Source organism: Mixophyes fleayi, chromosome 4 (genome assembly GCF_038048845.1).
Source record: "Mixophyes fleayi isolate aMixFle1 chromosome 4, aMixFle1.hap1, whole genome shotgun sequence".
In the NCBI taxonomy this organism is placed as follows: domain Eukaryota; kingdom Metazoa; phylum Chordata; class Amphibia; order Anura; family Limnodynastidae; genus Mixophyes; species Mixophyes fleayi.
Window position 1 is genome coordinate 61,598,289 of NC_134405.1, and position 26,106 is coordinate 61,624,394.

The 26,106-nt window shown below is 40.4% G+C and overlaps 1 protein-coding gene and 1 long non-coding RNA gene across 2 annotated transcripts; one reads left to right on the top strand and one right to left on the bottom strand.

The window, feature by feature from the left end:
• Positions 1–3,095: 3,095 nt before the first annotated feature.
• On the top strand, positions 3,096–18,546 carry RETSAT (retinol saturase). Its single transcript, XM_075207220.1, has 11 exons — positions 3,096–3,344; positions 4,342–4,524; positions 4,647–4,888; positions 6,601–6,802; positions 8,173–8,370; positions 9,036–9,158; positions 9,473–9,611; positions 10,151–10,260; positions 12,520–12,686; positions 13,125–13,284; positions 14,777–18,546. Exons 1-11 carry the CDS (start codon positions 3,173–3,175, stop codon positions 14,920–14,922), a joined length of 1,842 nt encoding a protein of 613 aa, XP_075063321.1. The 5' UTR covers positions 3,096–3,172; the 3' UTR covers positions 14,923–18,546.
• On the bottom strand, positions 18,493–22,700 carry LOC142151502 (uncharacterized). The gene is made up of 3 exons (XR_012691198.1): positions 22,600–22,700; positions 20,609–20,669; positions 18,493–18,667 (listed from the first exon to the last, which is right to left on the bottom strand). It is a non-coding gene; the product is annotated as an uncharacterized LOC142151502 (long non-coding RNA).
• Positions 22,701–26,106: the final 3,406 nt, after the last annotated feature.

Below are 26,106 nucleotides of genomic sequence, written 5' to 3' on the forward strand. Positions count from 1 at the left end.
ACCCAAGTGAGCGAATGCCTTCCAACTTTCTCTGCAGTTGGTGGGACAGATAGTCAGATTTGACCAACTACAGCTTTGTGTACATGTTATTACGCCATTGGTTGGTCTTCTCTCATTCACAAAGAACCAGCATAAAAGAAAAACAATCAGTATCCAATACTATGTCTGCGTAATGTTCTTTCCGTAATCCCTATATACCCTACAGCCCCCAAAATAGCCACTTACTGGCTGCTCTTCATTGCTCCAGTTGCTTTATTAGCCACTGGTGATGCCTCTTCTTTAGCTGAGTTACCAATAAAAGGACATTTATTAAAACATGAGAGGTTGACTTCAACAGAACACAGTAAGTGGTAACTGGTCCAGTGTTTAAAAGAGCACAGGCTGTATACTGTCAGCCTGTAAAACAGCTTTCAAGTATTGTTTTACGATGAATGTAAAAGGTTTGGTTATTTGATGCCGCTGGCAACGAATAGAAACCTTTCACCCACATATTATCGTGTCCTGAATGGTACAGTACAGATGGTTAATATTTAACACAACTCTTGATTATATTAAATCACACTTCAGTCACATTACCAAACCACCAGTAATAAAAATACATAAGAGCACTAGACTGTAAGGGCACTAATTAGCACAAGAAAATTACTGTATAATGAATAATAGAGACAGAGGTTGGCATAATGTTTTATAAAATACTGTTTGTTAACAGTATATTATACAGTTAAGTAGTTAAGAGATAACTAATCAACTGGATACATTTGATTATGTGTTAAAATATCTAATGCAAACTATGTCAATTGATGCCCCCATCTTTCTTTAAACATCTTTAGACCATGGGGTATATGTATCAAGCTGAGAGTTTTCCGGCGGGTTTGAAAAGTGGAGATGTTGTCTATAGCAACCAATCAGATTCTAGCTATCATTTTGTAGAACATACTAAATAAATGATAGCTAGAATCTAATTGGCTTTTCAAACCCGCCGGAAAACTCTCAGCTTGATACATTTGCCCTCATATGTACTAAGTTTATTTGGGAAAACTATTCTACATCTCAAAATAATATTGGCCGGATATTCCTCTGGATGTAGAAAGTGTTTTGTGGGCTTCAACTATACACCAACACCAGGTAAGAGATAGATGAAGGGGGTAGGGGGGGTGTCTTTGACAGTAACTGAAGGGATATCTGAAATGAATGACCTGGATCCAGCAGCGATCTACACTCTCTTGCAGTTGCGGTCGCGCTACCAAGTAAGTCACTGCTCTGACTTTCCTGAGTCATCCCCCCTGCTGCCCTCCTTCCTACATCTTAACCGGTTCTGCCCTGCTGTCAACTCTCCATCCATGGACTTCTGTGTGTTTTACATCATGATATTAATCATGATATATTAGCTAATGTGATACATTTCCCCCACTTTTCCTGGCTGGAGTTGGCTTGTCATCCGTCCACGTCAGACTGGTCTTGTCATCCACCTTCTTCTGGTTCATGGAGACGCTACAACATACTGCACACAGAGGGCCGGATTCATCAAAGGACGCATATGAGCGCAATGTTCGTTTGTTTCAGAACTGTTATTCGGGTCTGCACACACCCAAATTAAGTAATCTGACGATACGTGCGCTGATGAACTCCGCTGCAGATCTGCTATGTTCTACTACACAGGACACTGCAGGATACGTCCAATACCCATGTGGATTATAAATTCTCAAAAGTACACACAGAAAAAAATAAAATATTGAATTAATGTCACCTGGTACTAATGAGAAAACATTAAAAATACAATAAAAATAAAATATATTTTTTACCCCCATGAAATACATTTATTAGGATGTTATTAATGTCTACTGTACATAAAACACATTTTTATAGTTGCTACCAATTACATACACCTGTTCTAGCATGTATACACAGCAGTCATCATTAGTAAACGGCACTTAGATTAGACTTGTAGCTGGAGCAAGAGATATGGCTGAAAAACACGTATTTTTGAGATGACCAGAGCTTGGCCCAGACACTACTGCGTGAGATGGTTACGTCTTTACTGTACATTGATTACAGCCAAACGCCCCCTCCCCGCCCTGTTCCCTCTCTGAAACCGTAGGCTGCAGAAAGAGTCATTTGCACTCGAATATTAATTGATCGTGGCTGCGTTCTGTGGTGTACGAGCCGGTTCTGGCCATGCGCAGAGTGATTTTGTGGATTGTACGCACAAAATTGCGGGTTACATACATTGATGAATCAGGCCCAGAGTTCCTGTTCCCCCTCTCTACCTTCCAGGCCATGATCTTCACAGCAGCTGCTCTGCACCCCATCTCCCCTCCGGTCACCTCCCTGCTGCAGGTATCCCCACACCCTGACAGCTCATAGACCTGGTTTTCAGGTGCTCTGTTCCAGCACCCTCCTCTATAGGTAATGCAGAGTGGGTTACAAAATGGGCATAAATTACTCTAAGAAAAAACAGACACAAAAATAGGGCATTTGTGTAAACACGTCTTTACTCGGCTGCATTTGCACATCCCCTCCCTCTCCCGTTCCGCCTCTCCCGCCATAAGGACGCGCAAGTGGCACTTACGTGCAAGTCTGCATTGGCACATAAGTGTCTATTCTCTTTGTGGGCATTCGCAGTGCAAATTTTATCAATTTACACTACATAAACTGGCAAAAGTTCAACTTGGCATCACACGGTGTCATTCTGCCTGTTCCCTTGCCAACCAAAGCTTTCCCTACTTCCAAATGTCTGCAACCACTATGGTATCATTTATATTAACAAAGTGAAATCATGAAAAAATAATTAAGAAAAATAAATCAAATGTATAATTATAGTATATATACATTTTTTTTAAAATAGCTACAAACAAACACCAATCAATACCACTGACTGAAATTATAATATAAAATTATAACCATCTGTAATTTTATATATATATATTTTAATGTAATATATATTATAATCCAAAAGTAGTAGTATTATTTGCATACTGTCGATCAATCTCAATTTTCCAAACATCTGAATGGCATTTTAATTCTACAGGTCAGCATATCATGTTGTGTGAAACAGTCTACTAGGAGGAGTTACATGGGAGAGACTATGACAACATTAAGTCCAGCCCAATTCTCTCTGTGTGTACAAAGTGCAGCAGCCTTACAGGCAGCGTCTCACTGCTCAGGTGATCGCATGCAAACACCAGACATGTTGCTGTATCTAATAACTGGGGTCGTCATTGTCTTTATTATCCTCAAGGCTTGGCTGGGGGGTCGAGGTCCTAACCCATTCGCCGTGGACACCAGGAGACCCCCAGGACCGATTGTGTCTGATAAGGCGATGAAGAGAAAGGTGATTAAGAATGGTAATACAATCCCACCGGCTGAACGTTCTATCCCTGTATTGTGACGTCACAGAGGACTCTTCCTCACTGTCACTGAGGGGACCATTAGAGTTTTATATTCTTCATTGTATAACTTGTTGTAACAGTGACTGTTGTCATGTGACAAGAGGGGTCAGCATGTTTATTCACCAATGCCTTGTGGGAACTTCCATCAGATGTACTCAGGGACAGGGATCTAGCCTTAGAAGTCCTATAATAATGGATGCACATGTATTATGTATACTTGATGGTATAAGTGGAAGTAAAGAACTTTCTACATACAATGCATTTTGCAGTGATTAACAGTTTCACGTTGGAAGGGCAGTGTAGATCATTTAACTAAGATCCTGTAAAAAAATTTGATAGTCCTTCATATTTTTTTTTTCTGTATAGCATTCTCGGGGAACTGGCTCTAATTGTTGTGGAACTACAAGTCCAAGCATACCTTCTAGACTAAGGCTAGCATGCTGGACTTTGTAGTTCCAATAAAGTCAGTGAGCAATTTGTTGTCTTCCTCTGCAGTATAACTTTTTTTTTTTTTTCAAGATTAAATAGTTTATAATCCTTTTCAGGACTTGATGTGTGCTGGAACGTACAGGAACACATCTCCAGCCTCTCTTTTGGTCCCAAACTTTTTAATGTTTAAATGTAATGTGTAATGCACTCCCAGCATATGTCATAACATTTTGAGTTACACTTCTTTCTTTTTTAAAATAAAAATAAAAATCTGAATTCCATTTCCTTTTTTATCTACAATTTAAGTACTTCCTCTCTAAACCTTGCTCTCCAGTGTTGTGAAACTACAAGCCCCAGAGTGCTTTGCAGCGATAGGTGGCAAGGTATGCTGGACGTGTCCTTTCACAATGCCTGGAGAGCCACAGGTTGTCCAGGCCTGGAAAAGATTGTGTTTTTGTGCCAATGATGTATCAGTTTCTCTGCCCCAGTCTCATTGTCATATCTCTGTCTTCCTCCATTACAGTTTTCTCTCCTGATAAAGTTCCTGAGAAGCTGGATGCCATTGTTATCGGTAGTGGAATTGGAGGACAAGGGGTAGCAGCTTTCCTTGCCAGGGCTGGCAAACGGGTACTGGTCCTAGAGCAACTGGGAAAGCTGGGAGGATGCTGCCACACCTTCAATGAGAAGGGCTATGAGTTTGATGTGGGTGAGTATAAAGATTGAATTCTTGTGTGTAATGGTTACATGTCACAGAGTACCCATGGAGGGAACTGTAAAAATGGTGAATGGATGATTGACACATGGTTGACTGGTGCTTTTTACTCTCAGGAATTCATTACATTGGTCAGTTAAATGAGCGTTCTCCAGGACGGATAATGATAGATCAGCTGACGGATGGACAGCTACAGTGGACCTTAATGGATGATCCATTCGATGTGGTGTTGCTGGGGGATGTTGCAAATGGGCGTCGTTATAATATGCGCCCTGGAACACAGGCGTATACTGATGAGCTGAAAAAGGCTTTTCCAGGAGAGGAGGAGGCCATCGACAGCTTTATGAAGCTGGTCAAGGTTAGTACAGTTACCCCACCTTAATTGTTTCCATCATCCTATAATGTGATGAATACTCTAAACTGAGGGATTGAGGTCCCCTCCAGCACACATTTATAAGGGTGGTGTATCTTTGCACGACCCATAGGCCTGGTGTAAGTTTGTAAGTTGATAACAGTTTTATTTTTCACATTGGACCCATCTATAAGGTAAATTTAAAGATGCACGTATCTTATGTGCCACTGAAAATACAACCGCAGAAACGTAAGTATGTGGACTCATTTTTGCACCTACGCAGTAGTTGCAATTTTCTGTTTAGGTCTAAATCAGGCCCAAAATGCTCAACACTGTGCTAAGTTGTACAGTATATGAAGCCTCTTAGGAGTAAATGTATCGAGCTGTGAGTTTCCGGCGGGTTTGAAAAGTGGAGATGTTGCGTATAGCAACCAATCAGATTCTAGCTATCATTTTGTAGACTGTACTAAATAAATAACTAGAATTCGATTGGTTGCCATAGGCAACATCACCACTTTTCTAATTCATAGCTTGATACACATTTACCCCTTAGTCTTTTGGGGATGTGAAAGGATTCTGTTATGAACCAAATACCAAAAATACAACTTTTTAAATAATTGTTCTTTCTGGTTTTTATTAACAGTAATTTACCTTATACTGTGGAAAGTTCACGCTTTTTGTTTCTGTGTGCCGTCTCTCTTGCCTGTAAAATATATTCGCAGCAAGGTTAGATGGCAAATTCTATTTTTAGTTTGTTTCCTTTTCCTGCCTTTCCCATTTGTCCTTGATTAAATCTACATAAAGGAGATTTGGTCTGAGTGGCAAACATATCGGACACTTGTGCCGGCAACTGACCCTGGACAAATCGGTTCACCAAATGACTGCTTCCTATAGGCCCAAATTGTTGTTGCTGTTGGATATCTGCACAGATAAGTCTTTGGCTAGTATTTCAGGCAGTCTCTGTTGATATCTGATCGATCCTGATTTGTGAAATGGGGTAAAAATGAAATTCCTGGGGGTAATGCTGCCGATTCACATGCTGTCAGTTAGATTATAGACCCCTTTAAATGTGAAATTGCTTTTGTACCAGAAGAGCCTCAAGGGTTGGCAGAGGCACTTCTTGAGCTTGGATGCAATAATGAAGCACATATTGCATTTGAAAACAAAGCAGATCTGTCATATTTTTGATGTCAACAGCTGCAAAGGCATTCAAAATTGCACATGAGGAGGCAGTCAAAACGTTGCTGCCTTTTGCAACAACCTACCTTTGCGAACAAGAATTTTCCACTCTAACGAACATAAAAACATAGCAGAGAAATCTATTGGACGCTGAAGACTGTATCCAAATTGCTCTGATATCAAAATGCCCTAATATATGCTCTCGTATCAAAAATGAAGCAACATAATTTCTCCAAAACCTGAAGTTTTGAAGTTGAAGCTTTCAAAGAAATTTTGAATAGATTCAATTAAAGTTTGAATTCCAATAATTAATAATATATGATTTCCTTCCTTTCAAATGAATGGGGGTAACGTCGGCGTATCTAAATATATTTTGGGGTAAAAGGTAAAAAAAGTTCCCTGACGCCTGGTCTAAAAGGACAAGATTGGCTTCCAGTTGGCTGCTTGTATAAGCAGCTTCAGAAGCCACATGCTGAATGTCATGTCCTCTTGTGCTCTCCAGCATGGGAAAACAGCCTAACAGCATTTTAACCTTGCAGAAAGTTTCTGGCCGCACTCAAGACATGATCATCCTGAAGATGTTGCCTTTACCGCTTGCCCGCTTCTTGTGCCGTACCGGCCTGGTGAACTGGTTTTCCCCGTTTTTCCGCTACGCCTCTCGCAGTGTGTCTGAGGTCATCGGCGAGCTCACCGACAACAAGGAGTTACAAACTGTATTCAGCTACATATTTGGGACATACGGTACGTGTCTAGTAGAACATGTAGGAAAGGTGATTTAATGAAGAATATAATTATTATTATTATTTTTATACTTCATTTTATAATGATTCAGCTTATTACATACATTTATTGACCCCATTGCCAGTCATTTACTAATATACTTGCAAATGTGCATAATCAAGCAATCGGCCCTCTACTTTCATTGGTCTAACTCACAGTATACTCTTGAAAGCCAATGTTTGATTAGTTCCTGCACCTCCGCAATGTTGTACCAATCTTAGCAAATTACACTCACAATGTCATATATTAACCATACTTGCCAACCTTTGAATAGTGAATTCCAGGAGATCCTGGGTAGGAGGCATGGTTGGAGGGCGGCAGGGGGCAGGACGCGGTCAATCGCGTCATTTTGGCCACACCCTCGCGACAAAGTGACATTTTGTCGCGGGGGCTGGGCCAAAATGACGCGATTCACAGCAAATCGCGTCATTTTGTCGAGTAAATTGCAGTATGTGGGATACCTGCCTGCTCCCGGGAGACCTACCCGGATTTCAGGAGTCTCCCGGACATTCCGGGAGAGTTGGCAAGTATGATATTAACTAGATCTGGTTTGCAATGTATATTGTATAAGTACAGTATAACGCAACAAGTGTTATTGGATTAAATATGGGATTAGACTATAACAGACATGTTAGCATAACCCCAGGTGGCAAATACTAGACAAGATGTATGTCATTTTAATAATCAAATGGGTCATGTGGTTCTCTGCAATATGTGTCCATCCAATGGGATTGACAATAAAATCTGGGTCTGTTTTGCCAGTATATAAAAGCAGCTTTGACCTGAAGAAGATAACCTAATCTCTGTGTCTGTAAAGAGCTTTGAATATTGAAAGGAGCCGTGTGAGTCTGTAGTTTTTGCAGTCAGGTGAGATATGACATGGAATGTGAGAATTGGAACTGGGTAGATTTGGGATATGAAATTTTCCTACAGTTGGCATTTGATTGACTTTTACAATAATAGAGTCGTTCAGATTTGCCAGTATTGATGAAGCTGTGTTTGTTTTGAAGTAATCAGCCATTGGGGACTGTATCAGTCAGGCATGAGAGGAGAATTAAGGTGAGGCTGGTGGTTTGTGAAGTGTTCTGATCTGTAATTGGGTGCTACGTGCCTGGTGAGGTTAGGTGTAGTTCTCCAGCTGTCAAACACAATTATGTCAGGGCACAATGGAATTCTTGTTTAAGGGTAGGAGAAAGAGTGGAGGTGTTTAAGTAATGAATATTTCTGCTTAAACCTTGTGTAAATCAAAGGTACCTGCGACAAGCAGACCCTATAACATGAAAGTTGTGCATTGAAGAATAAGACGTGTTATCTGCTCCCCGTCTCCCCAGGTGTATTCCCAGATAGAGCCAGCTTTTCTCTACATTCCATTCTGATCGATCATTACTTGCGTGGAAGCTGGTACCCTACTGGCGGTGCCAGTGAAATCACATACCACCTCGTGCCCACAATCGTGAAGGCCGGTGGAGCCGTTCTATCGAGAGCAACAGTAGAGAAGATCCTGGTGAACAGTGACAGAAGAGCGTGTGGTAAGTATAGCAAAAGGACACCTACCACCTGTCATTAGGATATGTCCCAAATTAAATGGAGCACACACTTATTCTAAAGATATATGTGGTGTGGTACTTTCTACATGAAAGCAGCATCATCTGGAGCACAATTCTGTCTTTAGCCAATAAAAAGTACTAAGTAGTTTGATTTCTTTGGCATTTGGGTATAGACAACAATAGCCCCCTTTACTTGATGTGAGTAGATATTGCAGAATGTATGTATATAATAAGAGCCCTTAACTCATGTTAATAAATCTCTCTCAGCCCTCTGTATAATGCATATTATTATTTCTTAAACTGGCATTTACAGAGAGTTAGCATTGAGCGGGCAGTTTACACAACCTGTACACTGCTCAGCTCCCTACTCCCAATACCCCGCGTATATTAATCTTTACACGCATGTACGGAGGCATGATTACTAAGAGGCTCCTCCTACATTCACTGTGAGGAGCAGAGCTATACAAGCTAATGAGGGGATAGCAATGTCTAGTGTGGGGTCAGAAATATTATCCCTTTTTCAGAGAACTGTAAAACCCAACCATGAAGGATAACCGGTCTCTGTACGTCCCTTGGGACAATTATGTTACTGGACTTTTTATTCATATACTATGTGTCATCACGGCTAATTCCTAGTATCTTTGCAGGTGTTGTTGTAAGAGGGAAGGGCCTGGATCCTGTGAATATTTTTGCTCCCATAGTGATTTCTGATGCTGGAATCTTTAACACATATGAGAAACTGCTACCTCCTGAGGTCCAATCACTTCCAGGTAAGTGTGACATGTGATGCAAAACATACATCAAAGGTATCATTGTTATGTATTACATTAGGAAAACACTCGTAGTATTGGGTAACCTCTTTGTAGGCAACAATAGTGGGTAAAGAATAAAAATTATATAGAATTATAGATTCTATATAATTTTAAAGAATAAAGGTTATAGCTGTGTTCTAGAGAATGCAATGTCGGGATGTGAGCGGGGGTCCTGTAGTAAGTGCAGTGACCACGACCTACCTCAATCTTCCACTTTTAATGTCGCACTTTCAGTTTTGTGGTTCTGTTTAACTCTTTATTCTCCTGCACAGCGATCCAGTCTCAGCTGGGCATGATGCGACATGGAGCCGCTGGCTTCAGCCTCTTCATTGGCCTGAAGGGCACTAAAGAAGAGCTCAATCTTCCCGCCACTAACTACTTCTACTTCCCAGACACTAACCTGAAGAAACTGTACGTAGCAGCCTTCTTATCTACCATTATACTCTTAGGGGTAAAATCTGGGGTACCGCCAGAAAGTACTCATTCCCAGACGTGAAGAGGACTATATATCGCTATATACTCTTTTACAAATCTAGATGCCTTCAGATTTGAAGCAAACTGGCTCATAGGACCCTTAACATTCGGAAAGAGCATGTTATTCATGACACCTAACGATAGCCAGTGACTGCTCAGGGCCCATAACATATAACGAAGTACCAGTGTAATATATATATATATATGTTAGTCTCATCCTGGCCTGTTTCATCACATGTAACCTTATACCAGCCTGTTGCTTGTTTGCAGAAAACTCTAATATACTGAACCCAACAACCATAATATGTTTATAAATTTCACCCAACAAATGAACTGCGGTCTCTGGGCTGTCGGAGGCTGATTAGGAGAGTTATTCAACACAAACTGGGTTACACGTTAACATCAGATACATGCATTGCAAATAGTCATTGCTCATCGCTGACACCGTATACTTTTCTAATTCATGAAATTTACAGGGAGAGAAATTTTATTGATGCTTCCGCAGATGATGCTCCAAATTATATTCCAATGCTGTATATCTCCTCTCCTTCTGCAAAAGATCCCACCCACGAGGAGCGCTGCCCAGGTAAGCATCTTCAAGTCACTCCCTATCACTAGGAGGGGTGCTTAGGTGAGGATCTCAGTCTGTAATTTGCACTTGGAATACACTCTGATTACAGCTTTTCTTTTCACCTCTATAAATTATTGACGTCTTGCCTACATTCTAGTGTCCAGTGGCACCCACTTGTCATATCATGCACGAAAATGGCAATAATTAATGAGCAAATAATCTTTTCGATATGGGTGTCCTCTATTTACTATGTACTTATACAGAAGACCCTTAACTTTAATCATTTTAAAAGCATTTTTTTAACTTTATTTGTTGTCGAGCTCTGATATTCCTTCTCGATCTATTCTATAATCCATGGCTCACTTACAGACCGCTCTCCCCACCCTCTAATACATACATCATAGGTAGAGATGTTTGGGTTTTCTGAAAAAAAACAAAAAAAAACTGCCAGAATTTCAAGCTAAATTCAAGAAAATTAAAGAAGTTTCTAAAATATTCAAGACAGTACATTTTATTATTTCTAAGTATAATTTCAATTTTAAATTGAAAGAATTTCGAAATGTAAATCTTTTTTTTTTTTTTTTTTTTTTTTTAAAGCGAATGATAAACCTTAAGACTTTAAATCTAGGTCTGTTGCCAATCATACCACAAACATGGCCTTTGAAGTGCTGAAATTCTATTTAAGTTTGAAGCACTTTCACACTTCTCTAAATATTGAATATTCCTGGAGCTGCTGTACATTGGGACCTAATCTATCCATCACACTGTCTACAGCAGGCCTGGCCAACCTCCATGTGTTGTTAAACTACAAGCCCCATCGTGCTTTGCCAGTAGATAGTCAGACGATACATTTCAAGGTATGCTGTAGTTTTATAACATCTGGATAGCCACAGGTTGGCCAGGCCTGGTCCACAGCATAGCTAGGCAACATTTGGCTATCCAGCTGTTGTAGAACTACAATGCCGGGCATTAATGAGACTTGAATATTCACAGCAGCTGGAGAACCACACACTACATAGCAAGTACTATAGCACAATGTATGTTTTGTGCTGTACTATCTATATTTAGATCATTCCCATTAATAGGATTGCGTTATATAATTGCCTGAATGTTGGGTAATGACAGTGCATACAGCCAATTAAACCATTTGGGGCTTGATTCATTAAGGCACACATGCTGAGGGCAACGTGCATTTATCTAATTCAACATGAAACAGATCTGAAGATACGTGCGCGGATGATTCAGGAGTCTGTTGTGTTCTACTGCACAGGACACTGCAGGATACGTCCGAAACTTATGTGGAATATAAATTCTCAAAAGTACGCACAGAGAAAGATAAATATTGAGTTAATGTCATCTGGTAATAATGACAAAACATTTTAAAAAATATATTTATTTTTTTCCCCATGAAATACATTTATTAGGATGTTATTAATGTCTATTGTACATAAAATAAATTTTTACAAAAAAGAACGCACAGAAAAAAAACAACCTATTGAATTACTGTTACTTGTTAATAATGGCAAAACTGTTAAAAATGAAATAATAATAATATATGTGTGTATATATATATATGTGTGTATGTGTATAGATACGTGTGTGTATATGTATGTATATATATATATATATATATATATATATATATATATATATATATATATATATATATATAATATAATGAGAGAGATATATATCTCACCAGTACTCAGGAGTTAGAGGTATATTTACTAAACTGCAGGTTTGAAAAAGTGGAGATGTTGCCTATAGGCAAACTATTCAGATTGTAGCTGTCAATTTTATAGAATGTACTAAATACGTGATAACTAGAATCTGATTGGTTGCTATAGGCAACATCTCCACTTTTTCAAACCCGTAGTTTAGTTAATATACTCTTTAGACTAGCCCTGTAGCTGGAGCAATAGATACAGCAGAAAAACAAATAAATTTGAGATGCCCAAAGCCTGATTCGGACGTGGCTGCGTGCTCTCGAGGTCGGCATGACCATGCTGTACATTGACTACAGGCGAGCGTCCCTCCCCGAAATTGTATGCTGTGGTAATTGTCCTTTGTGTATGTAGATGCAGTGAGCGTTGCTGCGTTTAGTTGCGTATGGCCCGGTTGTGGGCATGCGCAGAGTGATTTTGCACCTGATATGCACAAAACCGTCATATACGTGCCTTGATGAATCAGGTCCTCAGATCTTAGAATTGGTCTTTGATTCCATTTAGCCTTGTCTGCTTCTCATGTAGAGAACCTGTGTATCTCCTTTCCCAGGGAAGTCCACCCTGACTGTGCTCTCCTTCACTCCCTACGAGTGGTTTGAGGAGTGGAAGGACAAGAAGGTGCAGAAACGAGGACTAGACTATGAAAGTGTAAAGAACGCATTTGCTGAGGCCATGCTGGAGACCACCATGCAGATCTTCCCTCAGATCAGAGACAAGGTGGGTGGAGTAAGGAAGGCATGAGGGACATATAGCTAACATAGTGATGAGGTGGGGGCAATCATGTAAGGTCACATGGAGAACAAGGGGATGGGCCAGAGAAGACTTCACATTGCTCGTTAGTACTTTAAAGGAGCTGGACACATTTGGAAAGAAAAGACCCATTAACTTGTGGCCACGTAGAGCAGCCTGACCATTCATGTCCCAACCTTTGACAACCCCACTGTGAATAGTTTACTATGCTGGGATACCCCGTGAGGAGCCCAACTCAGAGGTATTTTGATGAGCACCCACAACTCAGGGGCAGGAGTGGGGCATCTCCTTTAGCATCCTTGTGTATTATATTATTCCTGGGATTTGGACACACTAATAGAAATGCTAAATGTTTTGCTTTTCCTTTTACCTGATGCCCATGTCTCCTGTCTCTTTACATCACAGATTGATTGCTACGTCAGTGGATCCCCCGTCACAAACAATCATTACCTTGGTGCCTCCCGCGGGGAGTTCTATGGGGCAGATCATGATATTGCCAGGATGAGCCCTGAAACTGCAGCAACCATGAGGGCTAAAACTCCTATCAAGGGACTGTACTTGACAGGTGAGTTCAGGGATAATTTTGGCACCCCTGTTACATACACCAAGGGGTAGATTTACTAAAGCTTCTAAAAAGGAGAAGTGGAGGTGTTGCCCATAGCAACCAATCAGATTCTGCCTATCATTTATCTAGTACATTCTAGAAAATGGCAGCTAGAATCTGATTGGCTGCTATGGGCAACGCCTCCTCTATTTTCCTTTTTAGAAGCTTTAGTAAATCCACCCCTTAGTGTCCACCCGCTGACATCTGAAAGCTTAAAGTAGTTGTCCAACTTCAGGTGGTTTTTTTTCGGTGTCAGAAAGCAGCTTTGCATATTCAAGGTTAATGAAATCAAAACTCAATAACTCGGGATGTTATAAAAAAAATATATGGCTTTAAAGCAGAAAACAAGGTCATAAATGTAAAATAATGTATTTGGTAAAAGTTGCAGCCATCATGTTACTAGCAATCAGCAGGGGAGGACTGACAAATTTTAGCCCGGGGGCCAAGACTTAATTCAGCAGCCTATTAGGCGTATGTTAAAGGAAAAAAAAAATGCAGGTGACCCAGCCCAATGTAGCCCACTATGGGATTGGCAGGGGCCGCTCAGTCAAACCGCTGTTTGGGCCATATTTACTCAGTGATGTCTGAAAATAAAGTGTTCAGCTACCAGAGAGCCAATAATTATAGAGACAAAGGTAGTGTAGCCATTTTTAAGAACAAAAACCCAACCATATTTTTTTTAGCTTTCAGCAGAGTTCACTATGATGACAGAAAATACATAATAACGTGCCCATGCACTCTAATTGGCCACAAAATGCAGTATTCATCTGCCCAAAAGGATTGTGTTCCTAATCGTTATCTGACTAGGGGTCATGCAGATGTCGACTGGGATGACTAATAAAATGAGTTAGATAATGACTGAATCTGACCACGTGTGTGGTCATCATAGAACTGTGCTAAGTGTGTCCTGTGGTCAAATTTTGCCAGAGATCTGGTCGCTGGACCATAGGATGGAGTGTGTCCAATCGCCACATGTCTGGGCATCTTTACTTTCAGCATTACCTAGGTCCATCAGGCTCCTATGATCCAGCACCGCAATCCTCTCTCCTCCTACCACTTTCCTGCCAAGGGATAAGGATCAACAGCTCGGCTGCTAGATTGAAAAGGTCTTAGTAGGAGAGAGGAGAGCAGATCTAGATTGTTGGAGCCTCGGGGTACCGTGCCGGATTGTGGCAATGTCTCACTGAAGGTAATAAGAGCGATGTACTTTATCATATCTTACTGAACACCAACCAAAACTACATTTTTGATTTTGGGTGGAGTTACGTTTTGAACTGTGCCACCATTTGTTTAGTCACTCTGACGTCTGTCAAAATAGGAATGCAATCCCCTCCGATGTCAAACTTTTAACATATGATTTTAACTCCATTATACTTGTTAGATACTATCATAGGTAGTCCAAATCAGAATACATATCTTGTTTCATCAGATCACTTTTTGTTTTCTGTCTCAGGTCAAGACATCCTCCTCTGTGGGTTTTTCGGAGCTCTGAATGGAGCCCTTATATGTGCATCAGAAGTCTTGGGACGTAATCTATTTATTGACCTTGCCCAACTACGACGACAGATCCTGCAAAATAAGGCTAAAAAGGTTGAGTGACCCCCCAGGGGCGGATCTAGATTTTTTTTTAACTGGGGGTGACTTAGGGTGTGGCGATTTAGTCCCCACCCCCTTTTTGACAGCTAAGGCTGCCTACAGCTGCACACTATGTACAGGTCCGTTCAGCAGAGACAGGCAGTGACAGTGTGCTGCCCAGCTGCACTGATTGTTTTTAAAACACAATCAGAGCAGCCGCCCAGCACACTCTCCCTGCCTGTCTCTGCTGAATTGACCTGCACATAATGTGCAACTGCCCCCCCCCCCCCCTCCTGGATCGGCCACTGCCCCCCCACGCACACCGTGTTAGAGAAGCCTTGAAAGTGAAATGTAACGGTGCACAATAAATTAGAGATGTATGTGTTATTTCCTAATACTGTTACTGTAAATGTGTCCAGTTCCTAAATGTAATAGACTTAACATAAATATTCCTAGTGGCTCCTGTACTGTAGCCTCTGAGCTGTCAGACCATGTGCTGTCTGTGCTATAATGATGTAAAATCTTGTACCATAGTATCTTCCCGGGCATCTCTGTGCCTTCTCCAGTGCTGCTAAAAAACGGCATGTGTATGGTTAAACTAGACAATGTCTGGGGACAAGTAGGGGAACGAGCCCCCAACTCCCTAATCTTTATAATGCAGTGTTTGATTACCATGTGTTGCTACTCATCATGGTCAAAAGGATTTACATAAATTACAGCTCGCAAAATAACATTACATAAAGACACAAGGGTCCTGATTCATCAAGGCACGTATCGTACGCAAAGCCTCTCTGCGCATGCCCAGAACCGGGCCATATGCCAGTAAATGCAGCCTTGTCTGCTCCGTCTCTGAGTGCAAAGGACACTTACTACAGTCTATGATTTTGGGGAGTGAACAGGGTGGGGAAGGGACATTTTGCGTTAGTCAATTTACAGTAAGCGCGTGCCAAACTCAAGCGCACACAGCCACGTCCGATTTAAGCTCTGGGCATTGCAAAGATGCAGGTTTTTCTGCCGTATCTCTTGCTCCAGCTCCAGGGCTAGTCTAAGTCCTGAGTACTAGTGATGACAGCCTTGTATGTATGCTATAATGTGTTTGCAAACACGAGCTACTGTAAAAATGGTTTGTTTGTTTTTTTTGTTTGTTTTTTATTTTCACTAGACATTAAGGACATCCTAATAAATGTTTTTAATGGGGGGTAAAAAAAAAATATATATATATATATATATATATATATATATATATATATATATATATATTTATTTTGCTGTGCATTCTTTTGCAAATGTATAATCTGCATAGGCTTTGGACGTATCCTGCAGTGTCTTGTCTAGTAGAGCACAGAAGACCTGAACCCAAATTCATGAGCACCCGTATCTTGAGATCCGTTCTTTAGTGAATTCAGGAGTGCCCAGAGACGATTTACGTGTGTTTTAAAACAAGCACACCTTGCGCTCAGTATGCAATGCCTTGATGAATCGGGCCCTAGGAGAGAGGGCTCTGCTCGTGAGAGCTTACATAATATCCAAGCCCAACATGACAACTCTGGTTCACAAATCACTGTTTCCCTGGACGCAGCTAAAGCATTTGACTCAAATGGATTAAGGTGTCTTGTATACGTCTACAAGGGCCAGAGTTAAAACAGGAGGTTGCATTTACTTTGATGTTAACCACATAACTCAGACCATGTAAGATTACCTGTCTCTGACTTGACTATTGTGTTTTAAACCTGTGTCTGTTTAAAATAAAGGGGCACATTCAATTAGTCGTGATGTTCCTCCGGACATTGCCGCTGCACACATTTGCAGGTACTACGGTACCTCAACATTACGGATTTCTTCTCGCACCTCTGTGGGTGTTACATCGCCGAGGAGTGCCTTCAGAATCGTTCCAGTGACACTACTCAGCTAATTTTATATGCCCCAAAAAAGTTTAAAATCAAATTAGGAGATTAGCTACTCTCCTCTATTTCTCCAGGCAAGGTGCCTCCTACCACCAGCACAATAGCTATTGAATCGTTGGCACACATCCTGAATAATACATTCAGAAACCTCACCTTTATTGGCTTCCTCTTGCCAATGGAGGCCAACCCAATACAGATTTCTAGGGATGGATCCAATGGGATATATCAAGCTTAATTTAACGGCGATAATAGTTAATTGAAGGGAAAATACATTGAGCGCTCTTCCTCTATCCTTAATTGGTAGAATAAACTTAGTGAAAATCATCCTGCTAGGTTATGTGTTTGTAAACTCACCAGTGTTTATTCCTAAGATGGCATTTATCATCATCCTCATCAACGGCTATTTATATAGCGCCACTAGTTCTGCAGCGCTATACAGAGAACTCACTCACATCAGTCCCTGCCCCATTGGAGCGTCAGTCTAAATTCCAATAGCAGCCAATTAACCTACTAGTGTGTTTTTGGAATGTGGGAGGAAACCCAGGCAAACACGGGAAGAACATACCAACTCCATACTGATAAGGCCATGGTCAGGAATCCAACTCATAACCCCAGTGCAATTACATACACTAGAGGAGATTATGTATTGATATGAAATCTAATTTCTTATACTATAACCAAGTCATACATGCGGTTATGACACAAAGATAATCCTGTTATGATACAGACATCTTACCTGAAGGATGTCTATTGAAACAAATTTGTGTTAACTGGCACTCAGGATATAACGTTTTCAACCATAAAAACCCAATTGGAGGATGAAGTAGGTCACATCACTAGCGTGGTCTGGGAGGTAATACTAAAGCTTAATATATGTGCTCCCAATCTTTTAAAATGTATTTACAGAATTTATTATATGGTTCTTATGCTGTTTAAAAGGATAAGAACATCATCTCCTAACTGCAAGAGATACCATACTGCAAAAGACTCCTTCGTCCATCATTTATGGGCATGAGATATATATTGGATAAAGATCTATTATTTAGTACTTGGCTGTGCTTCTTAGGTGTGATAGAGGAATTAAACGTAACCAGACAAACTAAATTATTAATTCAAGCTATACCTTTATATGCAAGACTGATGGTAGAAAAAAAAGGGACCGCCTGCCGTTCCATCATCCAAACATTGGCTACATGTAGTAAATAAAGAATGTCCTGCAGAATATGAACAGATATGGGGTATGGGGTATGGGGTCCATAAGAACTGGCACCCAGTAGGCTAGGTATGTAATGTAGATATCAGTGTACACAACATGCACACAGGGAATTCACATTACATAGCATCTGCTTCTTTAGTAAACCGAATCTTCAAATTGTGGCTGCTAGGCGGAAGATAACTGGTTAAATTGTGATTTTCAGCTATAATCCACATGCGATTTGTCTCACTATCACTATATCAAAAAATAACTATGTTGTCCTACTGTTATATACAATACTGTGTACCACAATATTCCAATATATATGTAAAAAAAAGTTATGAAAAACACAATAATCTGTATTGTGATACTGTATTAACTATGATTAATAGTCTGTACTGTGATACCATATGCTGCCCAGATTAACTATGTGCTGTGAGACAGGTCAGCACATAGACAGAAAGTAATGTTTCCGTTTTAATGAGTTACTGATGAAATCCTAGTGTAAATTGTTTATTCAATTTTTAATAAAAACATTTTTTTTTAAAAGTGTGTTTATTCTTGTTTTATACAGTCAGTGTTTTTGTTTCTTTTTGAGAGGACTACTCTGCTCTCAATAGAAGGCGTTTTGGAAAACAAGCTGCAGGTACCCATAGCATCCAATCAGATCCTGTAAAAAATGTTGAAGCACAGTTTAGAAAATGAAAGGTAACGTCTGATTGGTTGTTATCGGTTACAACCAATAACCCTTTCTGCACATGTAGACCAGTTTTCATAAGTTTTTCTGGTATACTGATAAGGAGGAGAGAGATGATTTATATTCATTATAATGCTGATATTCTCAGTAGTATATTTTTTTTCTGTATAAACACTTTCAAATTCTTCACAATTTTTGCAATTATTTTTAAATATGTCTGTATCATTGTCCAGAGCACCTCCTTTAAGATGTAAGATGATTTATCAACTATTATTATCGTTTATATAATAAGCCAGTGCTGTACAGAGAATATGTCCCTCACATCAGTATCTGCCCTGGTTGAAATCAAACCCACGACCACAGCCTGTGAGACACCAGCGCTACCCGCTGTGACACCAACCAATTGATCATGATTTCTGTTTGTTTTGGGCCCATATTGTCACGACTACCGGTTATAGTCAGAGGCTTGTAGAACAGGTGGTAGAGGTCTTCGCCTTTAGCAGCCGCCTTTCCCGTAGTGCGGTCCAGGCAACAGGGTCAGGTCCGGCAGAGAGACAGGATATCAGAGTCACAGGCAGAAGTCAGGGTTACCAGCATTGAATCCGAGAAACAAGCCAAAGGTCATACACAGAAGGGTCTATCCAGGAGTACAGGAACACAGAACAACAGCAGGTCAGCAGCCAGGACACTGAGCAGTATAACCGGCAGTTAACTGGCCAATCAGAAGCAAGCTCCATAAACAGACAAAGAGTCCCAGCTGTGACAGCTGTAAACTGCGCATGCGGCCGAATAATAGCTTGCTGGGACGCAGCGCTAAATAACATTACTTACATACACACGCGCCCGGCTGTGTTGTTACCTGCTGGAACGCTTCAGAGGCAGGAGAAGCGTCCCGACCGTTGTCCTGGCAACGGCCAGGGAGAGGTGGAAGTGATGTCCCGGTCATCATGCCGACGGCCGGGAAGAGGAGCAGTGAGTACAAGCGAGCCGCGGCGGCTCGTAGTAAAGCCGCAGCTCGTTACACATACCCAGCAATGTGAGGCCAGTTTCGTAAAAAAATATAAAAAAATCAAACACGGCCATACACTTGTCATATATAAGGGCAACTTAAAGTTACACTACAAGATAGGGTGAAAAAATCTTAGGGTACCACTAAGGCAACAGTCAAAACTGACCGAGTAACTGGGTATGCTGCTTTAAAGTGAACAAAAATGGAAAATAATAGTAAACTTATTACCTACATATTTCATATATAATACAGGTATATTCTATAACATTTTTTTTATGAAGCAAACAAAACTTCATCCACATCACAGAATCAGAGGCATGGATAAGATATACCTCTTAACATCATAATTGTCTACTCTCACGGAATTTGAGGGAGGCTACCGAATTTCTGGAAGTCCTCCCGGACTTCCTGAAGAGCAGACACCCTCCTGTGTCCCAGGGGAGGCAGGGCTTAATGACAAATCATGTAATTTTTCCCCACCCCTGAAACACAAAGCCGTGAATCGTGACAGGGGGCAGGGTTATGGTGACACAATGGCATCACCATGTCCCTTGACCTCTCTGGAACTTACAATTTGACCAGTATGCTTAACACCTACTTTTGTCTATAAGAATAGGTGATGTTCTAATTTTAACATTAATTTATCTAGGGGTGGTTATGATTTTGAAGAAAGTAATAAAAAGCTATAATACATTGATCAGTGTTACCCTTTCACTCCACTGCAACTCTGCTAAAAAGTAAAGTATTGCTTCCCCACTCCGTTAAAGACAATGTCCTAATGGTATCGTATATAGGTCAAAAGGCTGAGAATGCAATCAGATCAGCTACAGTGACATCATGGGCCCCTTCCTGTGTATAAATCAACCAATCCACACTGTACACATCTACAAAGCAAGTCTACAAACCTGTCAGTCACTGTCTGCCTGCTATGTTAGAGAAGCCCCACTGTCCGAACATGGCAGCCTGCTGCAAGGAAGTGAAAGATATCTCGGTGGACATATTAAGAAAATACACACATTTTTTCATGTATATTATTAAACTCTATAATATGCAGCCTTTGATATACATTAATAGTAGCTTTATGTGATCTTTATATGTTTTCTATTCCTTAATCTTTATTCTTCTTTGCAGCTTTATTTTTTGTCTCTAATCTTGTTATATTAATATCTTTATATCTCTACTTTGACTTAAATCTAAAAAAAAGCTTATTAAATAAAACTATTGTATGTGGTTTGAGATTTGAATATTCCGAACTGCTGTTATGGGCTTGGGGGCCTCCTGACCCACTTTACGCTTTACCAAGGAATGCTGCTGGAAATTTTGACCATAACACACAAATAGAAGTTGCAGTACCAATTGCATCCACTAGGTCACAAGAGCATCATATTGTTTTCAATTGCCTCTTTATTAAACAAATTCCTGCATGTTTCCCTGCCACCATCACTTTGAAATACATAGAGGTCTATTAATTACGACCCTACAGTTTTGAAGATTTCTTATGCAGCGAAAGAAAATCTTTGGCAACACAATTTATCAATAAAAGGTGGAGTCTTACCGCTCCCTGGGCCAGTGAAGGGTCCCTCTGTGCAACGTGTACTGAAACTGGAATCCAGGACTTATACATACATACAAAAAAAAATTTTTAAATGAAAAAGGAAAAATGCTTTATTTTAATAATAAAGCATTTTTACATTGCTGACCCCCGGCTATTGAGATTGCGATAGCGATAGCATGACAGCAGCAGTACTTGTACCACCGCTGTACTACTCTCCCGCAATGTCCGGGAGACTCCCGAAATCCAGGTCAGTCTCCCGGATTCCCGGGAGAGCAGGCAAGTCTCCCGCATCCCGCAATTCTCTGGCCAAAATAGCGCAATTCGCTGTGAATCGTTACATTTTGGCACCACCCCCGCAACAAAATGGCATTTTTGTCATGGGGGGCGGGGACAAATGACGCAATTGACTGTGCCCCGCCCTCTAGTCACGCCCCTCTCCCGGACTTCACTGCCTGAAAGTAGGCAAGTATGCTGTACTTGCTAAACAGGCTTTACATAGGGAAGCTTTGCTGGAGGCCCCCAGTGAAGGCTACCGCTGACAATAGCCGGCAATAGCACTTACCAGCCCAGGGGCTCAGAGAAACTCCAGTTTCTGCCGAATTTAGGGCTTATGTCGTAATTATAAATACAATACATTGTAGTGAGGTTGCCAGTGGAGGGGGCCAGAATGATAAAGAATTTGGACAAAAGATTCACATTTGGGGGTACATTTGCTATGCAGCGGTTCCGCAGAACCGCCGATTCCTGCCGCTTTAAAGGCATTTTCTTCAAACAACAATTTTATTAAAGACAAAACCCAATGGGCTTTGCCTTTAATAAAAGTGCCGCTTTAAAAAAACGCCTTCAAAGCGCTGGGAATCGGCAGTTCTACGAATAGTATAGCATACCCTTGGAGAGGATTGGAGGTGATTGATCCCATTGAGGATCCATACAATATAGGAGGATGTTGGCTACAGATTTTTGCAATCAGTGAGCCATATGTAATACAGGAAGCTTTACAATCGCAAATTAGTATTAACGATTTGATATTCCTATTTTTAACACTTATCATAAAAGTGGAATTTTTTTTTAAAAAAAAGCTGAATAGAACTAAATTAATTGGATCTATATATTCAAATATAGTACACAACTGATGCTAATATATGTATAGAGTCCTGTAAATAATATGTATATAATGGGTAACTTCTGATGTCATCACTTCAGTGTTAATAGGAAAAAATATGTATATAAGGAAAACCGCACAATCCATTGTAAATTATTGCAGTTACTGAATTACATTTCTATAGCCTGCAGCCTTGTGCCTTTATATGGTGATTGAACTAATGTCCTTATAATTCATACTTGCCAACTTTTCCTCGTTGGCTTCAGGGAGATCCCGGGGGAGGTGGGAGTGCGTGGGCAGGGCTTGAGGAATTGCATCATTTTGGCCCCGCCCCTAAATGATTTTCACAATTTTGTCCAATTAGAGCAGGGTGCGGGGATAAGATGACACAATATTTGCGTCATTAAGCCCCCCCCCCCCAACTGATCTATTGCAGGGGCGAGAACCAGGAGGTCGTCTCCCAGAAATGCGGGAAAGAAAAACAGCTAATGAATCTCTAGAGACTGAAGTCTCTTTTACATTTCTGACTCCGTTACTGAAGTCATGTTGTCTTACCTGTCAGTCTTTGGTTAAATCTTGGTCTCCATGAAAATGGCCACCTCCATAGGCATAGACATAGGACACAATTTCTGAACAGTGTCATCATGCCACAGGTGGCGAAGCCAACCACGTCTTGTACTGGCTCAGCATCAGGGAGAATGCCAGACTCTTCAGGGAGTGAGGGAGATCACCCCTATTTCAGGGAGTCTCCCTGACATTCAGGGAGAGTTGGCAAGTGTGTTATAATTTATGTTAAGGAGTATATTGTCTCATACATACAAATGCTTGCTTGCAGAGTAGTAGGTGGGGATTTATATGAAGGGTTTTTTGTTGATTGCAATTTGAATGCTTTATCTTACCATTACATGCACCACAATTAAAATGCAAACAGTTTACTTCTCCAATAACTTTTACTATTCCCAATAAATAAAAGAATAAAAAAAATGTTCTTGCTGTTGCATGGTTAAACCACCAGAGGGTGCTACTGCTATCACTCAAAAGAACCAAAAGAGCTGTTTTTTTCTGATCAATAACTAAATCCAATATTCAAAAACATAATACCAGGAATTAGTCTGCACTGAAAATCTTATTTTTCTGTATATTTGCATTAATACTTATTAAGGATGATTTACTAATCATCCTTAATAAGTGTCTGATTGGTTGGGCTGCTTTTAGGTTTATTGCCCCCACTGAAAATGGAGATTACGTAGTGGTTAATTACCTGTTACTGTTATACAGATGAGACATGGAGGATGCTTGTGCCATAGAGATCTCCCCCAAAGAGAGAAGTTGTGGGCAGTGAAAACAATTTATATGGGCAAAAGATTAAATCCACACCTGGACAGCATATGGTCATTCAAGGGTTCCCTATGCAGACTGACATAGCCTAAAATCTACTTACATAGATAGTATATTTAACCTTTACCAGAAGACATCCATTTATACTAGAATGCAGTGTAGTTGTCCAGTAATAACCTTATAACTGCAGTAATTATGGACATAAGTAGAAATTGCAGTAATTGATGCTTTGCTGTGATGAAGTGATAAATCATCCTTAGACTCCAATACGGGGTCCATACTATACTGAACGAGATTTATTTTTGTCAAGCAACAACTTTTAAACAAAACGCGGTTACTGAGGCTGCTGGTTGATGTGGTCAATAGCAGGGCCATCTTAACAACATTATGGGCCCCCGGGCAAAGCAGTGCACCGGGGCCCCTATATATATGTAAAAAAAAAAAAAGTGATTTTATATATATATATATATATATATAAATATATATATATATATATATATATATATATATATATATATAATATATATAAATGCTTAGTGGCGTCTGTCTGTCTGTGTGTGTGTGTGGAAAAAAACAAAACAAGTTGCAGCGCCACCTGCTGGACAGAGTTATACACTGACCTACTAAATTCTTAGTGTGTGTGGGGAAAAAAATTCAAAAAGGGCTGAAATTTGGTAGGGCTCAAACTCATTTTCGTGAGGTAATTTTACCTCATGAACACACATGTGTAGAGGCGTGCGTTAGTGTGTGTGTGTGTGTGTGTGTGTGTGTGTAAAAAACTATTTTCTCAGAAAGGGCTCATCCAATTGACCTGAAATTTGGTATACTGGCATTATTTGACAAACAAATTAGAATAGTCAAGTCAGTTAACTTCCATCATCCCCCCTTCCCCCCGTGGGAGGGGTAGTAAAGGCTAAATTTACGAGTTGAGGGTTCAAACTCATTTTCGTGAGGTAATTTTACCTCATGAACACACATTAAAAAGGTTGCTTGCGTCGGGAACTAACGCTCTTCCCCTGAGGAGGCCTGGGCTAGGTCCAAATGCATGACAAGAACCTATTTAAGACCTTAAGTAGCTTGATTTGACTAGAATGCATGAGTATCATGCACGGGTTAACTTGTATATATATATGTTACGGTGAAACACCGAAATTGGAGAATGTCGACTTTCACCAGTGAATGTCAACATTCACATAGTCGCTTGGTGTATGTCCGAAATATTTGTTAAATATCCTTATTTCTGACTTACACCGGTGAATGTCGACATTCACCATGCACTAATGGTGAATGTTGAACATTTTTGTATTTATTTTGCAACTCTTTAAGCATACGTGTTCTTCCTCCGTGGCCTATTCTGGTATGAGTCTCATATAGTATTCTAAACAATTCCTCATTGGTAACATAATACTGTATATTCGTTTCTCTTGGTTTTAATGGTACAATTAACTTCTCTTCATCATTAATTTTCAAAACGTCAAAACGTTTTAATCGTCGGTAATCCAAAGGTGTCTTGCACTTAGTTTTAGCAGAAACCACTTCAGAAAGTATTTTCGAGTACTTTTCTTGAGAAAAATAAAAACAATTGTCTTCTCGTTTACTCGCAATTAATGCATTTAACTTTTCAAGAAAAAGATCACAATCCACTCCAGTATCCATTCTGTATAAATTAGGGTATCGGAATCACTCATTCCACCAGAACACGGGATTTGACAGGAAACAACCTGTCGCCTATATGTCGGCTCCTCCCTTTTCGTCCTTCACCAGAGCATGTCTGTGATTGTCGACATACACCAGTGAGGGTCCGAATGTACAAGAATGTAATGAAATATTCGATCTTTCACCGACGTATTTGGTGTTTGTTGACATTCACTGGTGAAAGTCGACATTCTCCAATTTCGGTCTTTCACGGTAACATATATATATATATATATATATATATATATATATATATATATATATATATAAAATCACATTTTTTTTTACACACACACACACATATATATTATTGTTAATGTGGATCTTGGGTCAGCGTATTATAGTGGACACAACATTGGACTTGCCACCTTCTCTGGCACAAGTACATGAAGAGCCCAAATGGCCAACATAATTCCTTTGAAAAGCATTTATCCTATCGTTCAGGATTGGCAAAAAAGGAAGGGAGTCGGATCGTCACCTGCAAAAAGTAAGTTTCTTTTATTTTTTCTTTATAGGAGTCCTCCTGCCTCAGGCCCCCTTGTCCGCTGGGCCCCTGGGCAGTGTCGGACTGGGACATGAAGGGCCCACCGGGGGAAATACAGCGGTAGGGGCCCACTACAATGGGGTGTGGCCAACTGTAAGAGGGGTTGTGGTCAGTCATTAAAGGGGATGAGGTCAGGCCATGGAGGACAACGTATAGCACCTTAGTATGG

Bases quoted from the DNA above. Each gene is read 5' to 3' on its own strand.
- RETSAT (XM_075207220.1), top strand. From the start codon at position 3,173: ATGCAAACACCAGACATGTTGCTGTATCTAATAACTGGGGTCGTCATT. The intron at 4,889-6,600 runs GTTAGTACAGTT...TTAACCTTGCAG, and splicing joins GCTTTATGAAGCTGGTCAAG to AAAGTTTCTGGCCGCACTCA. The intron at 6,803-8,172 runs GTACGTGTCTAG...CCGTCTCCCCAG, and splicing joins CTACATATTTGGGACATACG to GTGTATTCCCAGATAGAGCC.